The sequence below is a fragment of the Sinocyclocheilus grahami genome, unplaced genomic scaffold (assembly GCF_001515645.1).
Source record: "Sinocyclocheilus grahami isolate Dianchi unplaced genomic scaffold, SAMN03320097.WGS_v1.1 scaffold473.1, whole genome shotgun sequence".
Lineage (NCBI taxonomy): Eukaryota > Metazoa > Chordata > Actinopteri > Cypriniformes > Cyprinidae > Sinocyclocheilus > Sinocyclocheilus grahami.
Window position 1 is genome coordinate 1,337,828 of NW_015505652.1, and position 18,620 is coordinate 1,356,447.

The 18,620-nt window shown below is 37.6% G+C and overlaps 1 protein-coding gene across 1 annotated transcript in view; it reads left to right on the top strand.

Annotated features, from left to right (window-relative positions):
• Positions 1-764: 764 nt before the first annotated feature.
• Positions 765-18,620, top strand: part of tnfrsf21 (tumor necrosis factor receptor superfamily, member 21) — a 30,862-nt gene continuing 13,006 nt past the window's right edge. Inside the window, exons 1-3 of the mRNA XM_016235690.1 lie at positions 765-1,256; positions 10,386-11,028; positions 12,387-12,914. Coding sequence (XP_016091176.1) covers positions 1,173-1,256; positions 10,386-11,028; positions 12,387-12,914 — 1,255 coding nt within the window. The 5' untranslated portion in view covers positions 765-1,172. The remainder of the gene's footprint in view (positions 1,257-10,385; positions 11,029-12,386; positions 12,915-18,620) is intronic.

Here is an 18,620-nt window from a genome sequence, read left to right on the forward strand (position 1 = left end):
GAGCCGTTTTAGGTAGGCGTGGCTGACTCTTAACTTTTATAAAGAATATCTCTTTGGATTTGAGACTTTAGTCTTTGCAACTTTACAGATCTTCTTTATGCACCAAGAGCTTGTAACACTCCAAAGAGAAAGGAAAAATTTAAATCGCATCATAAGCAGCACAACAGTTTCAATATAGATAATAAATCACCATATTAGAATGATTCCTAAAGGATCATGTGACACTGAAGACCAGACTAGTAATGGCTAATGAAAATTCAGCGCTGCGTCACATAAAATAATTATTTTTTTAAGTACATTAAAATAGGAAACCAATATTAGAAATTGCAATAATATTTCACAATAATACTGTTCAAAAAACATTAAAAATCTTACTGATCCCAAACTTTTGAATGGCGGTGTGTATGTATATATATATATATATATATACTATTTGTACATATATTCATATTCACATATTATTTTAATATGTAAATTATAAAATTTTAAATAAACAGTATTTTTTTATTCAGCATGTTATATATGTTTTTACACATTTTATACAGGCCTTTTATATTTAACTTTATATACGTTGCAAGGTTAAATTGAAGTCACATTGTCCAATTTACTGTAAGGATTTACACAATGTGTGCCACAATGATAATAATTAACTTTAGTACTTTGTGTGTGCGTACGGTACACCTGCGCAACACCTTAGTTATACTATTTGTCAGTCTAACGCCCTGTAGGGTAGACTCCAGTTACACCACGACTCCCCCAGTATCTTCCCGGAAACCGGCTCGTATCAGGCCAGCGATACGGCGTGCGGCGCAGACAAGCAGCCAGTGGCGAGTTTCGGTCGTGACGTGTGTCGCCAGTACCCGCCCATCATCCGCAGCCCGTCTTTGCGGCACAGGGAATCCGTAACCTGGACAAACGGCAGCCAGACTTCAGTCCACAGATCCATCCATCATCGCTATGGGAATTATAGCGTTCTTCTTCCAAAACGAAGCGCTTATCCCCTACTACTTGAAACCCGTGCACGCCGGGGCACAGACTATAAAAAGGCGTCAGTGGACGGAATTTGTACACTGAGGGAATAAGCCAGCAAAGGGACAATACCTCACAACAATGTGGGTGTCCTGTTGATGCGGAGATGCTGATGCTCCACCTATGAAGCCGAAAAGTAACAGATGTGGACCTGGGCATATTTAAACAAGAGTGATTCCACTTGGACAATGCCTGGGAAAATGTCTATGACTTGGTCGCTGATAATGGTAAGTGGAGGATACATTTATTTACGCATTGTGCTTCTCTTGGCCTCTCGAATATTCAGGCTTTTGTTGGATTTAAAGGGACAGTAGAGGTACCTGGTGTCGCTCATAGTGTATACTACTGTAGTGAGGATGGAGCTCAAACAAAAGATGAGGACAGGATAATAAAGGAATTATTTTCCTTTTAAACGAATTAATAGTTAAGGTGGCACACCTAGGCTTATGACACAGCTTAAATGGATAAACACAATCTTAAGAGTATTATTGTAGGCTATTGTTTGTGGTACTAGTTTCACATATTATCCTACATTAGTCAATATTTAATAATAAAAAACGCTGAATAACAATTCTGTCAAACGTGGAATTGTTAAAGGTTACTACCTGACCTATTTTAAGATGTATTAAAATGGGAAGTATATATTTTTTCCCTCTGGTTTAATAATATTCCTACTTATTAGTTTACAGACATTTGTTTTACTTAAAACTGCTGCCTTGTTAACATTTTAAAAACATTCACTTAATGATCCTATGTTGTTTTTGTTTTGAAGATATTAACCATTGATATTTTTTTATTAAATCAAAGTGATTCGTATGACTTATTATGCCTATAGTCATGGTTTTGATGTCATTGGCTTGATATTTTCTATGCGTTTTTATTCTAAAGACATGTGCATTACATATGTTATTGTTTCATAGACAATGCCATGTTGACATGACTTAATAGGCCTATTGTGTTGTAAAGATTTACATTACTTAATATCCTCATGCAATAGGAAGTCAGCTGAGGTTAATTTGATATCTCTCTTCAGACTGGCTCATCCATTAGCAGGCCTTTATCAGGGGACCTTTAAATCCCATAATGCACACAGCTTACTGTTGCTGCTCATTTTTCAAAAATTGGATTCAGTTGTTTGATACCCATGCAGGCTAATATGCATTGTTAGTCTCACAACGCCAGAAGCGTTTAGCGGTTTAAATCATCCATGCACCCTCGAAAAACGTATTTATTGGCATAGACGCAAATGATGCAATGTGTTTGGCAGGTGGCCTGACATTTGCAGGAATATTCCTCGCTCATTCATGCCACCTACAGACTCGCTGGCTGTTGTCTATTATTAAATGGGCATGAATGCCTCCAGACAGGGAGTGTTTGTTCTTGCTTTGCAGTCTTCAGTTATGATGTATCAGAGGAGTAACAGGTCCCCTGTTTGTCTAGCAGAGTCTGGCACATGAGTCCTGATGATATCACATCTGTCCCTGTGTCTGTTCTTGTAGATTTGCATGCTATGTTTGTCTTGAGGACAACAAATGTTCACAAATCTATCCTGAAGTTCATAGGCAAATTCACTGAGACACACCCCAGATTAGGGTGTTGTTCTTTGACACTTTTACATTTGGTCTCCCCACATATGTTCAATATTTAGTTACATCATTGATTACTCACTAAGTGTAAATAAATGTGAAGTTATGTAATTCTGCATGCACAGATTGCAAGCTCATGTATCAGCGAAAAGCCAAGTTCATTTACTCAAAGGTTAGTCAGGAAACCCCATGAGTCATTACAAAACATCATGGCTCATAAGAGCAGCTCAGTAAACAATCAAGCCTTGCAAAGTGTAAATTATGGTTTTAAATATCCCTCTTAATATATATTCAGATAAATCTATTGTTAATTGAAAACTTTAGTTTATTGAACTTTTAGACAAAAATAAATAAAGATATGTCATCTATGTTGTATTCTGAATAAAATATTGAAATTTGAATCTTCCACATCATTGCATTTTGTTTTTAGTCACAATTTGTACAGTGTCCCAACTTTTTTGGAATCGTGTTTGTGTATGTATATATATAATTAATAATATTTAATACATGAGACTTTATGACTCATATAGTATGATATAGTGAAATACAGATACATAGTGTAAAAAAACATCTCAGTTTTATTTGGAAGCACCAAACTGAGCAAAATTGCCAAATGTGGTGTAGTAATTGATATTTACATGGCCAAAATAATTAGGTTCTGATTGCTTATAACAGTATAGCAGACTACTTGCATAAAATGCATGTAAATATCAGTTGTAAATATCTCTAAATATATTTTATATTTATTACATAATTTTATTATCAAAGCGCTATTTAAAAAAAAATTATGTATAGGGCAAAACAGTGCAATAAAGCCTCTTTTATCATGTTTGACACTTAAATTTTAACATGATCCCCCCCCTCCCCCCCAAAAAAGTATGGATAATCAAGTAAACATTACAGTAAATCCATGTTCATCATGAAATATTATTAACAAAGTTATTATGTTCACTTAATAAAAATCTGTAAAGATCGCAGAGGGAAAATTGTGTACCACAACCTGAAGAGGACACTTTTAAAACTATTCTAAAAGGCCATTAACTTGATAAAAAAAAAACAGATGACAGAAAGCATGTAGCAGATTGTGTATAACACTTTTATTCAGCAAAGTTTGATCATGTTAATAATAGAGGCCTTAGAAATTCATGTATCAAATGTTGTAGGCTTCATTGTTAATATCTCTTTTCTATCTATTTTCTGATCAACAGAAGATAAAATCTTAGTCTTAATTGAGTTTAAGAAGCTTTTTTTTGCTTGTTTGTTGTTTCTCATGGCCTTGCAGGTAAATAATATGTCTGTTTAACATTTAGAATAAATATGTATGAATTCTTTTGTGTATCATATGAGTTTCTATGAAAATGGCACTTTGAAAGTCACAGCTATGAAAGGGTTCGTTTTGAATTGGTGCCAGAACTGCATATTTCCGAATGTTGAGACATTACACAGACATGGATGGCAAGAATGCGAATACACTCTCACATAAGAAGTCATATTTATATAAGCTTCCATAAAAATGTCCAAATTAGGTTTCGTACATGTGGCCTTTTAACTCAGACACTGTTTAGGGTGGGATGAGAAGGTGGAGTTGTAACATGTCTTAGTGTTTTCTACATCACGTCCCTTCTTGTGGTTATCGAAAGCAAGAGTGCATGAAAAATTGTTTCTCTTATCTTGGGTTGCCAGTTCCTCTTTCCAGAACCGTTTGAAAAAAAAAAACGACTTGTGAGACAACAGTGTTCACATTCTTCGCTTTAGAAGCACACTAAGCATACAGACATTGTCCTGTCATCAGTGAAGTTGTCCCCCTCGCTGCCCAATCCCCATCACCTCACGAAGAGCAACACGTGCATCCGAGCCCAAGCGCTCTGGCATCGTCCCGCGGTTCCCAGCGATGGCAGTATGTGTTGGCTGGAGAATATTAATGTCATGTTTGTTTTGATTCAGCCCTCCCCGTATTAGCAAGGAAATTAGTCTCCTGCGCTTTTATACTAGTCTTCTGTGCGGTCTGTTGTTGAGGAAATGTAATAAAACTCCAGGGGATTCATGATCAGCAGTTAATAGAACTTTTTGTTTAGAAACTGATGATGCAGCGAGGCCCATGTGTGCCGCGCTTTCCAGCATCATATTTTTTGGTGACGACTTTTGTACCGAGCCCAAGATGCCTGTCGTGGCCAAAGCCCCATTTAGGTGCCGAATTAAAATGTGGGCTAGCATCATAAAGAATATTAGGTGCAGTTAACATGCTGTGCAGTCAGCTTTGCTGGATGTGCCGGAGGAAAGAGGGAGACTGTTATGATCGGAATTTGGCTTTCAATGAGGCACGTTCAAGCTGTAGTAACGTTAGAGAGGCTGTGTTTACAGGCTTCTTGTCATTAAAAGTTATTCTGAAGGTCACCGGGCTGTGAGAGTGCTGTCAACACATTCCAGGGTTCCCTGTTGTTGGTCCGTAAAGTGTTTTTGCATGGGTGATTTGTTGCAGACTGTGTAAACGTTATGCCGACTTTAGTGTTTTAGTTGCTTACGTTTCTGCTTGCATAGCTGGCTGAAGAGAACATGCTTGTTAATCCGATGCCACTGATGTCACAATATAAAGTTCTTGAGGTCATCTGCTCCATATTATGACATCAATATGCTCTTTGAGATATTGCTCATTACCTAAACGTAATGCTAATGGCTGTTGTGATAGTTTTTCTCTTTTTCAATATCATCAATGACATTTTTTAAGCCCAATCGGCAATATTTTTGTACAGCATACTGTTGTGTTATTAATGAACATTTATTGGTTAACAGTAAATACACACATTGAAACAATTGTAATAATAATAATGTTCATGTATATACAAACCCAATTCCAAAAACGTTGGGACACTGTACAAATTGTGAGTAAAAAAGGAATGGAATCATTTACAAATCTCATAAACTTATATTTTATTCACAATAGAATATAGATAACATATCAAATGTTGAAAGTGAGACATTTTGAAATGTCATGCCAAATATTGGCTCATTTTGGATTTCATGAGAGCTACACATTCCAAAAAAGTTGGGACAGGTAGCAATAAGAGGCCGGAAAAGTTAAATGTACATATAAGGAACAGCTGGAGGACCAATTTGCAACTTATTAGGTCAATTGGCAACATGATTGGGTATAAAAAGAGCCTCTCAGAGTGGCAGTGTCTCTCAGAAGTCAAGATGGGCAGAGGATCACCAATTCCCCCAATGCTGCGGCGAAAAATAGTGGAGCAATATCAGAAAGGAGTTTCTCAGAGAAAAATTGCAAAGAGTTTGAAGTTATCATCATCTACAGTGCATAATATCATCCAAAGATTCAGAGAATCTGGAACAATCTCTGTGCGTAAGGGTCAAGGCCGGAAAACCATACTGGATGCCCGTGATCTTCGGGCCCTTAGACGGCACTGCATCACATACAGGAATGCTACTGTAATGGAAATCACAACATGGGCTCAGGAATACTTCCAGAAAACATTGTCGGTGAACACAATCCACCGTGCCATTCGCCGTTGCCGGCTAAAACTCTATAGGTCAAAAAAGAAGCCATATCTAAACATGATCCAGAAGCGCAGGCGTTTTCTCTGGGCCAAGGCTCATTTAAAATGGACTGTGGCAAAGTGGAAAACTGTTCTGTGGTCAGACGAATCAAAATTTGAAGTTCTTTTTGGAAAACTGGGACGCCATGTCATCCGGACTAAAGAGGACAAGGACAACCCAAGTTGTTATCAGCGCTCCGTTCAGAAGCCTGCATCTCTGATGGTATGGGGTTGCATGAGTGCGTGTGGCATGGGCAGCTTACACATCTGGAAAGGCACCATCAATGCTGAAAGGTATATCCAAGTTCTAGAACAACATATGCTCCCATCCAGATGTTGTCTCTTTCAGGGAAGACCTTGCATTTTCCAACATGACAATGCCAGACCACATACTGCATTTAATTACAACATCATGGCTGCGTAGAAGGATCCGGGTACTGAAATGGCCAGCCTGCAGTCCATATCTTTCACCCATAGAAAACATTTGGTGGATCATAAAGAGGAAGATGCGACAAAGAAGACCTAAGACATTTGAGCAACTAGAAGCCTGTATTAGACAAGAATGGGACAACATTCCTATTCCTAAACTTGAGCAACTTGTCTCCTCAGTCCCCAGACGTTTGCAGACTGTTATAAAAAGAAGAGGGGATGCCACACAGTGGTAAACATGGCCTTGTCCCAACTTTTTTGAGATGTGTTGATGCCATGAAATTTAAAATCAACTTATTTTTCCCTTAAAATTATACATTTTCTCAGTTTAAACATTTGATATGTCATCTATGTTGTATTCTGAATAAAATATTGAAATTTGAATCTTCCACATCATTGCATTCTGTTTTTAGTCACAATTTGTACAGTGTCCCAACTTTTTTGGAATCGTGTTTGTGTATGTATATATATAATTAATAATATTTAATACATGAGACTTTATGACTCATATAGTATGATATAGTGAAATACAGATACATAGTGTAAAAAAACATCTCAGTTTTATTTGGAAGCACCAAACTGAGCAAAATTGCCAAATGTGGTGTAGTAATTGATATTTACATGGCCAAAATAATTAGGTTCTGATTGCTTATAACAGTATAGCAGACTACTTGCATAAAATGCATGTAAATATCAGTTGTAAATATCTCTAAATATATTTTATATTTATTACATAATTTTATTATCAAAGCGCTATTTAAAAAAAAATTATGTATAGGGCAAAACAGTGCAATAAAGCCTCTTTTATCATGTTTGACACTTAAATTTTAACATGATCCCCCCCCTCCCCCCCAAAAAAGTATGGATAATCAAGTAAACATTACAGTAAATCCATGTTCATCATGAAATATTATTAACAAAGTTATTATGTTCACTTAATAAAAATCTGTAAAGATCGCAGAGGGAAAATTGTGTACCACAACCTGAAGAGGACACTTTTAAAACTATTCTAAAAGGCCATTAACTTGATAAAAAAAAAACAGATGACAGAAAGCATGTAGCAGATTGTGTATAACACTTTTATTCAGCAAAGTTTGATCATGTTAATAATAGAGGCCTTAGAAATTCATGTATCAAATGTTGTAGGCTTCATTGTTAATATCTCTTTTCTATCTATTTTCTGATCAACAGAAGATAAAATCTTAGTCTTAATTGAGTTTAAGAAGCTTTTTTTTGCTTGTTTGTTGTTTCTCATGGCCTTGCAGGTAAATAATATGTCTGTTTAACATTTAGAATAAATATGTATGAATTCTTTTGTGTATCATATGAGTTTCTATGAAAATGGCACTTTGAAAGTCACAGCTATGAAAGGGTTCGTTTTGAATTGGTGCCAGAACTGCATATTTCCGAATGTTGAGACATTACACAGACATGGATGGCAAGAATGCGAATACACTCTCACATAAGAAGTCATATTTATATAAGCTTCCATAAAAATGTCCAAATTAGGTTTCGTACATGTGGCCTTTTAACTCAGACACTGTTTAGGGTGGGATGAGAAGGTGGAGTTGTAACATGTCTTAGTGTTTTGTACATCACGTCCCTTCTTGTGGTTATCGAAAGCAAGAGTGCATGAAAAATTGTTTCTCTTATCTTGGGTTGCCAGTTCCTCTTTCCAGAACCGTTTGAAAAAAAAAAACGACTTGTGAGACAACAGTGTTCACATTCTTCGCTTTAGAAGCACACTAAGCATACAGACATTGTCCTGTCATCAGTGAAGTTGTCCCCCTCGCTGCCCAATCCCCATCACCTCACGAAGAGCAACACGTGCATCCGAGCCCAAGCGCTCTGGCATCGTCCCGCGGTTCCCAGCGATGGCAGTATGTGTTGGCTGGAGAATATTAATGTCATGTTTGTTTTGATTCAGCCCTCCCCGTATTAGCAAGGAAATTAGTCTCCTGCGCTTTTATACTAGTCTTCTGTGCGGTCTGTTGTTGAGGAAATGTAATAAAACTCCAGGGGATTCATGATCAGCAGTTAATAGAACTTTTTGTTTAGAAACTGATGATGCAGCGAGGCCCATGTGTGCCGCGCTTTCCAGCATCATATTTTTTGGTGACGACTTTTGTACCGAGCCCAAGATGCCTGTCGTGGCCAAAGCCCCATTTAGGTGCCGAATTAAAATGTGGGCTAGCATCATAAAGAATATTAGGTGCAGTTAACATGCTGTGCAGTCAGCTTTGCTGGATGCACCAGAGGAAAGAGGGGGACCGTTATGATTGGAATTTGGCTTTCAATGGGGCACGCTCAAGCTGTAGTAACTTTAGAGCGGCTGTGTTTACAGGCTTCTTGTCATTAAAAGTTATTCTGAAGGTCACCGGGCTGTGGGAGTGCTGTCAACGCATTCCAGGGTTCCCTGTTGTTGGTCTGTAAAGTGTTTTTGCATGGGTGATTTGTTGCAGACTGTGTAAACGTTATGCCGACTTTAGTGTTTTAGTTGCTTACGTTTCTGCTTGCATAGCTGGCTGAAGAGAACATGCTTGTTAATCCGATGCCACTGATGTCACAATATAAAGTTCTTGAGGTCATCTGCTCCATATTATGACATCAATATGCTCTTTGAGATATTGCTCATTACCTAAACGTAATGCTAATGGCTGTTGTGATAGTTTTTCTCTTTTTCAATATCATCAATGACATTTTTTAAGCCCAATCGGCAATATTTTTGTACAGCATACTGTTGTGTTATTAATGAACATTTATTGGTTAACAGTAAATACACACATTGAAACAATTGTAATAATAATAGCATTCTTTTACAGACAAAAAAAAGACAAATTCAACAAAAACAAAGCTTCCCACTCATCCTGGACAGTGCAAAGCAGTGTTTTTCCATTGCATAGAGTGGTGAAACTTTGCAGTTTTTTTGTGGTATCTGATGAAATTGAAAAAAAGGGAGACTTTGAAAATTTGGAAAATATTCCCATATCACTAATGATCTGAAAGGATCATTGTTCCAAAGAAAAATACATTAGTTCAAATAAAAAATAACTAGCAACTTTTCAGAAAGGTGAATGGGTCTTTACAAATGGTGCAGCCAAATATAGAGTCTAATTAATGTATTTCTTTATATAGTGCCTTATTTTATTAAGACCAAGGTACAGTGGAGATGATGAGCAATTTTAAACAGTGTTTTCTTTGTCTTATTTCAAATGAAATGGTTTGCACAATCTTCAGTTTAAGTGATCATTCTTCAAAATTGTCTTAATTCAGTGATAATGCTTAAAGTTGGGATGAAATAGAAATTAATCTATTCTCTAAAAACATTCGTTCATCCATTAATACGTTTTTCTTTCCCTGTGAAATGACAGACCTTTCTTATGACGTATGCTGGACTTCACCAATAATTTTGTCCACATAAACCTGCCCCACCCTGCATTTTTTCCAATAATCAATTTTACCCGGATGTACGTCACAACATGGAAGAAATCATCTTTAAATGACTGTTGGCTCTATTTTCTTGAATTAGTCACTCTTCCACTGGTGATTATGAAATGTCAAACTTGTCTTGTAGTTGTTGAAAAGACATGAGTATGTAGCCATCAAACAAATGAAAGAACTTGATTCCTTTGTAGCACCAGTGGTTTTCTTTATAGTTATATTGTTGACTCTTCTCACAATACAAACCGATGATGCAGTGGTCATTCATGCTAAATAGACTTTTATTGTGCTTTTTGATTGTTTGTATTGTCATTGCATAACAGTCTTTTTGTTGTTCTTTCTTTGCTGTTAGCTGCTGTTCACTGCGGTCAGTGACGTCTTAACCCACACACTGACCCCCAGCCCGACCACAGAGAAGCCCTTGTCTCCTCGACACTACCACCACATTGACCCCGCCACTGGAAACAAGCTGGTGTGCGACAAGTGTCCGGGGGGCACTTACGTGTCCTCCCACTGCACAGAGGGCAGTGTACGGGAATGCAGCCCCTGCCCAGATGGCACCTTCACCCGGGGCGAGAATGGTGTTCAGCAGTGCCACCGTTGTCAGAGACGCTGCCAAGCCCCATTTGTCGAGAAAACTCCCTGTATGTCCACCACCGACCGGTTGTGCGTGTGTCCGCCAGGCAGCTTCTCCCAGGGTGGAAAGTGTCAGCAGTACTCATTATGTCCACCGGGATGGGGTGTCCGAAAGCGAGGGAGTGAGACAGAGGACGTGCGCTGCCGGTCATGTCAGCATGGCACCTTCACCGACGTGGCATCAGATGCTCTGAGGTGCCGATCTCACACAGATTGCTCATCTCTGGGATTAACGCTGCTGATCAAAGGCACAGAAAAGACAGATAGTGTGTGTGGGCCACCTCCAGCCAGTCCGGTCTATGTCCTACTTGGAGAGGCCTTCGTTTCCATGGTTTCCAGCACTGAGTCAGCATATAGAGGTGAGAGTGGAAAAACTCTCTCCTCACTGAATAGAGTGTCTATTCCTCACTGAATAGAGTGTGTCTAGTTTTCTATACTTGGTAGTGTTATATTCTCCTGGTTTGTTGTACAAGTGCATTCCTCCACTGGTTCTGTTACTAACAGCTCCCTCTTTTCAACTTGATTGCTCAACCCCTTCATCAACTTCCCTAATTTGGTGTTTAAATAAAGCATTGGTTGTATGTGATGTTTTGTATGCTCTTTAGAGGACTCTTTTTTTAGCCTGTACGGATGTAGCTGTTTATGAGCTATAGCTTTTAAAATTCCCTGCTTAGTGCCTGCTAGGCACTTATTTCTAGCTTATCGTCTAAACAATAATAATAATAATTATGTTATTAATAATAATAATAATAATAATAATATAAATTCATGAAAATTATTTAACACCTTTTAATTCGCACATACACGACCTATCAAGAGTTTTAATGCTTGGTAAGTTCATTTAAATGTTTTTCAGAGAAAACTCTTGTGCTCAACAAGACTGCATAAATGTTTTTGATCAAAAATACAATAATAAAAAAGAAATATTGTAAAAGAACTGTTTTATTTTTAAACTATTTTAATATATTTTATTTTTTAACTATTTTAATACTCCAGTCTTCAGTGTCACATGACCCTTCAGAAATCATTCTAAAATGCTGATTTGGTGCTCAAGAAAAATTTGTTATCATTCTTATTTATTACTTATTGTTATCGATGTTGAAAACAGTTGTGCTTTTTCATATTTTTGTGGAAACTGATAAATGTTTTTCAGAAGCCTTTGATGAATAGAGTTCAAAAGAACCTCATTTATTTGAAATAGAAGTAAACTTTTGTAACATTATAAATGTTTTTATTGTCAGTTTTGATTAATTTAACAAATCTTTGATAAATAAAAGTGTTAATTTCTTAAAGAAAAAAAAGCACTTACTGATCCCAAACTCTTGAACATTAGTGTATATGTAAAAATATGCAAAATATATTTTTTTAATTTTTTTTAAGTGTTTCACCAAAGCAGCCATAGTATTGCCAGTAGTATTAGTCCTTATCTCTTATTTTCAGAAGAAAATTTTTTCTGATTCCTCAGTTTGCATTGACTTCAGTTTTTGGGTCAAATCTGAGCAGTTAAGATGAGAAATCCATGTGAGATTATGTTGGCTGAGCAGCACAGCTCCACTTTGCTATCTACACATGCCAGCTTGATGCTGGATTAAAGTTTTAGATGCTCTCCCTTCTGTTTTGTTGTCTAGGTTAAGCTCATCTTTAGGACTGTATTTAATTCTCTCTCTCTCTCTCTCTCTTTTTTTGTCTGCAATTATATGGTCTACTCCGCACACAGCAAGTACTGCAGTTTTACCAGCTACAGAGATTCAGGATGAAGCTGGGCCAGTCCTCAGTAGCACAGACACGGCCCTCGACTCTGAAGAAGACATTCCCACAACCACAGCTTCCTCCAAGGCTAGTGATGAGGATGGCGGAATCTTAATCGCTGCAACTCAGGACCTACCTAAACTGCAAAACAAGTTTTCCTTATCACGAGACCCCCAGCTTGCCAATCAACAGGCCATGGAGACTCTGGCTGAGGGCAAGGCCCAAGGTTTGGGCTACCGGCCCATCCGCAGGGGTGCACCGAGGCCTAGCACGCACAAGCACTTTGACATCAATGAGCACCTGCCTTGGATGATAGTCCTGCTGCTTCTGCTGGTGCTGGTAGTGATTGTGGTGTGCAGCGTAAAGCGCAGTTCGCGAGTGCTGAAGAAGGGTCCCAGACAGGATCCCAGCAGCATCATGGAGAAAGCCATCCACAAGAAGCCCTGCTCTCCAGCGCAGACCAAGGAGAGGTGGATCTACTACTCAAATGGACAGGGTGAGTTATGTTTTTGTATTTTTACAGATATATTTCAATGTTTTGTGTTTGCTTACACATTTTTTGTGATGGAAATAATATGAGATGGAAGGAAGGCCTATATTTCATTGCTTTTGTGGGTTTCTCAGGGGAACACAATATTTTTGTAAGAGAACACTATAGCACTAAAATACAATTGTTCCTCCCATCTCATATTTTTTTATTTTCCGTCACTCCGACTTTTTTTCACAATTTTATAATTTTTCATCAAAATGTTTATTAAATGTGTCATCAAAATAACTGATTAAGTTGACCAGTCCAAACAATTAAAAATCAACTTAAACTCCAGTTTTTATCGGCCGATACCGATATGGTGGCCGATATATCGTGCATCCCTAAAAAAAATAAATTTATATTGCCAAAGTATGTATTTTCAGAAGGTGTGAAGTTTGTAGAGATAAAAATTTGGACATAGTGTGAATAGCATTTAAGTGCTAATGCAAATTCAAATTGACATTAAAGTTATCCAACCAAATAAGTTAATTAAAGGTGATGTGCTTTTTTTTAAATGTTAAAATATATTTTCCTATCCCAGCGTATCTGTAAGTAAATCATTCGTAGGTTGATTTTCCCAGAAAATTGTAAACACTCTAGTGGTTTCAACAAAACATTGCTCTGTTTGTTTGAGAATCCCAACCAGCACATCACAGCAACAACAATGCAACCAATGGTGTGATTTTAAGGTGTGGCTACCTGTTTGGCTGACCAATGGCAGGCAGGCAGAGTGTCCTCAAAAAGGAAAACTTGTGCAGACTTTACATGCTTCACTTAGAACTAGATTGATGAATGCCATTTGTGGATTTATGAAAAATTGCTAATGACTATATGCTCTCAGGCGGATGCACAGACACCCAGGACTTTGCAATCTGAATAGTGATACAATGAAATTATAATGCACTAGAGCATCTGTGGATCTGTATCGCATTGAGAACCTCAACAGTTACACAACCAAGACCAATGTCAAGATCACCTCTCGTGTTCTGTCAGTCACATGATCATACAGAACCTGATCTCCTTCTGTTTCCCATTCTGCTCCTTGGGTAGCATTTGCTTAACGTCTCTGGTGTTTCTCTTTCTCTTTTATTAATTATTTCACACTCTCTGCCCCATAACCTGGTTGTTAATATGCCTCAGAGGCCGTTAGGTTAGTTGGGACTGTGGCAATGGGCACCAGCTTATATCAGCCTCAGATATCCACCTGTGTGTATGCTCTAGCAGTTGGAACCAGATTATTCCAGTTCTTTGTGGCTTGAGAGCTAGAGGAGTGTATCGGTGGACATGGCCTGGTGGGAGATGAGTGGGGGGACTGACTAATGTGTCATGAGAGGTCTGAGTTCAGGGTGCCGCTGAGCAAACATCTAACCATAGGTTTTAAGTATGCAACTCATCCCACACCATTTGTGCTATAGATGTGACTGGTACATTAAATCATGTATAGGATCAAATGAGTAATCAAATGAGTAAAAATATGTCTCAGACTCCCATTGAAACAGGGAATGTCAGATCATAGAGAATTTGGCTGGGCTATTTTAACTTTAGTTCTATTAAGAAACCACCTAGCAACCACCCATAAGGGTGTGGACACATCAGCAAAATTATATGGGCAAAAATCATCTGTTGTCAGTAGTGTATTGACGTATGAATCACAGTTCACACAGAGGTCACTTTCAAACCAAGCAGTTTTCTGTTGATCATCGCAGAGAATTTGCATGACCAACTGAACCCGACTTTTCCTCATGAAAAGTTCCCAATCCATTGGATTTCTATTGAAATGAATGGATTATACCTATGAAACAAGACATCTGGCCACACCTTAATAACCTAGCACCCAAAAATATACCCCAAACAAAGGTACTGGATTTGAACTGAAATTATGAAAGTGTAACAAATTACTTTTTTTACAGCTTTGTGGACTTCCAACAATTACTATTATTTAGATATTGCTATTATTTATGATGAATAATTATTTGAGCAAAATACCACACCAATTTAAAAGTAGTTTTATGATATTTCATGTTAATTGGCCTTGAAAATAGTGGAATATCAAGGAAAGGGGGAACCAATGACCTGCTCACGATCATAAAATGTAAAAAAAAATGTTAAACACTTCCACCAGGTGCAAAAAAAAAAACCCCACTTGCTCTATTTTTACTGCGGTGTTTTTCTCCCTTGCACTCCTAAACGTGAACAATTTTATTGTTTATTGACTTCGGCGAGCAAAGAATTTATTACATGCTGAATTTTTGAATTAAACTGAGAGAGTAGAGCCTCTTCGAATCATGTTAGAAAGCACAGGTAACCTTTACACAGCCGGTTGCCTCCGCGAACACAACACAAAACATTTCCCTAATGCATTCAAGGTGTGTAATTGGGCGGCCTGAAGTGCATGTGTGTCCGTTTACTACATTAGTGAAATAATGGCCATAAAGGGCCGCATGGGAAACATATATAAAGATGAAGGAGCGATCGTACAAATAATGAATTCTTTCATTGGAGGTATAACAAAGCACGCATAGCGGAGATCAAAGACATAGAACCACCCGCATGTACGCCTCATATAACAACCTCTACAATAGGTGTTATCTATAAAAGCCCACTGCCCAGAATCAGGGTGGGCTGGGGCTTTTATAAGAGACGATTAGGAACTTCATGGGTGAGCTCAACCTTGCCAGTATTTTGTTTAGGAGTCAGGAAACTCGGGGGAAGCTTGTAGGATCCCCTTGCTAGTGAATCTCCCCTGGTCTTCATCAGGCGAACGGTTTCATTGTTTTGATGGGGAAGACGTAATTACTGTGGCTAGTATGGTGTATGAGGTGTCAGGGATTTATGGGATGACTGCGTTGCTGTGAGACATTCCGGCAAAGCCACCACGGCGACTCACTAAAAGGGGGAAGTCCTGACTCCCTTTGAGGATTCCTTTGTTTTGCAGCCAACCTAGACCTGTTGTAGCTGGTTTGCCACCTCATTTGAATTCTCATATGAAGACGTTAAAGGGGTCATATAATGCGATTTCAATTTTTCCTTTCTCTTTGAAGTGTTACAAGCTCTTGGTGCATAAAGAAGATCTGTAAAGTTACAAAGACTAAATTCTCAAATCCAAAGAGAAATTCTTTATAAAAGTTAAGAGTCAACCACGCCTACCTAAAACGGCTCGTTCTAACACGCCAGCACATGTCTACGTCACGATGTAGGAAGATTTGCATAACGCCGCCCAAATGTTCACATAAAGAAAGAAGGCGTAACTTTTATTCTCGCTGTAGTATTGTTGCCGCCGCCATGCCATGGAGACACTGTGTTTCGTTGTGAAAGCGAAACTACTTTGTTTGGCCTTCCAAAAGAGGACGATATCAGCTTCGTCATGCCTGGAGCTGATCCGTGCTGGTCGCTGAGAAAATACATCAACTTCACGCGGTGGATCGCCGGATCGGCTTTCAGCGTGGACGAAGCGGAGTCCAGCTCAGGGTCGTCACATGTGGTTGCCGCAAGCCCGCCGGCCGCTCCTTCGTCGCTTTTCAGACCGATGCACTTTGTAAAAATCAACGCGTTCCAGAAAGGCAGGACATAGAGGAGAAACAAAAATTTTGTGGAAATAGTATGTGGAAAATTATGTGTTTTTTTTAACCTTAAACCACATAAACACATTTCATTAAACCAAATACACAAAATAATGTTCTTTTTAGCAACATCATATGACCACTTTAAGGCTTCGTTCTATTGTAAACGGCTGTAGCTGATAAGCTGTTGTCTTTGTACACGCAAATGAGCCATAAGGTGTTGCTCCACTTTTACATAACGCCTTTTGTATGTACCCTATTTACAGCTGTTATTAAGATGGACATAGGGTGATCCGATCACAAGTGATCAGCCGTTTACACCTAGTATGTGTCTCGAATACATCTCATGTGACAATTAAATACTGCCCCGCATTATGCAAAGCTTTACTTGAAACTATTTTTACTCAGAAATTGAAGAAACGCCAAGTAGCATGTTAAATGAAATGTAAAATTGTGAAGTAGAAAGACTGAAATGGTAGTTTCTTGTAAAATTCTCCAGTAATCTAAATAATATAATAAAAATAATTTGATGCAATGTACTTTTTGAGCATTTCCAGCACATTTTAACAATACCATGATCATTTTGATCACTATAACCGTGATATGCAATTGTCATACAGTTTCATCGCTAGCATGTACTGTATTTTTATGCACTGTAATATTTGTAAAACCATTTAAATACACTTTAACATAAAATATTGTATTTATGCAATAATATAGGGGTTGGTAAGATTTTTTGATGTTTTTGAATGAAGTCTCTTAGCTCATCAAGGTTGCATTTGATCAAAAATACAGTAAAGACTAAAGAAAAATATTTCGTATTTGTAATACATATATTGTATATATATATATATATATATATTCAGTCAATCAATCTATCTATCTATCATCTACCTAATCTTTATGTATTTATAATATTAAATATAACATATACAATATAGATAGATGATAGATTAATAGATTTACTGTATATATTTAAAATAATATTATTAAATAATAGTATAATAACAAATATTCAAGTCACATTAGTTTAAGAGTGTAAGAATAACATTGTACTTGCTGACTAAAGCAGAAGCCTGGAAACATTTGTAAGCACGCTGTACATTCAGATAATAGCGACACGTGTTTTTCCAACATTCCATAAAAGTTGCCTTCGGGACTAGGGCAACCAAGTCCATCACGCAGTACAGTCATAGACAGGGGAAGGCATCACGCAACCCATCGACTTTGGCCTAAATCACTCAGACAGAGCCCGTCCTCCTTTAACACGCTGTCATGCCGTAGTGACCTCTGGAAACAACAGGCGAGAGGACGGGCAGCCTGCAGGCCTTGGCATTTTTAGATCCGCAGTACAGTCTGTGGCACGCTATCCTCCTGAGAGCTCCAATGAATTTGCTGCAGATGGATCCCAAACAAGACAGATCTGGCTTACAGATAGATGCTCTAATACCTTCCAGCAGCAGCTGTCCCCTACAATCATCCTGTTACGCTGAACTCAGTCACGTTTATCTGCTGTAGAGACTAATTCAACATGGATTGCATTGATCTATGCTGTTTTACATTGGGCTCTCTTGATGAAAGTTTACGATTTGTGCTTTAACATTGTTTTTAAGAAACTTTAGTATAAAGTTATTGATAAATTAAAGTGTCTTACATTTTGAATACTTTACGGTTGATTTTATTTATTTATTTATTTGTTTTAAGTTGTTCCGTTTTACATTTTCACTGCTTACAACTAATGTAATTTCATGACTTTTTAATAGTTTTTTTACACAATAATTGTGAAGCGACAATACAACTAGATTTGTATATTTCCTGAATAAAACATGAGTGGTGCTTCCCTTAAAACTCTCCATAGGTGGAATGCAAAGTGCGTTGCTAGGTTATTGCTAATGTGTTTTTATCACATTGCTGTGTGATTGCTATGGTGTTCTCTATATGCTATTATAGTTTTTTTATAGTTTTTGTTTGTATTTTTATTTCATTTCATTAGATTTTATATTTATATTTTCTGTTTTTACTTAAATTTTTGTTAAAGTTTTAGTATTTTTGTTGTTGTTTTTTGTCATATATATATATATATATATATATATATATATATATATATATATAT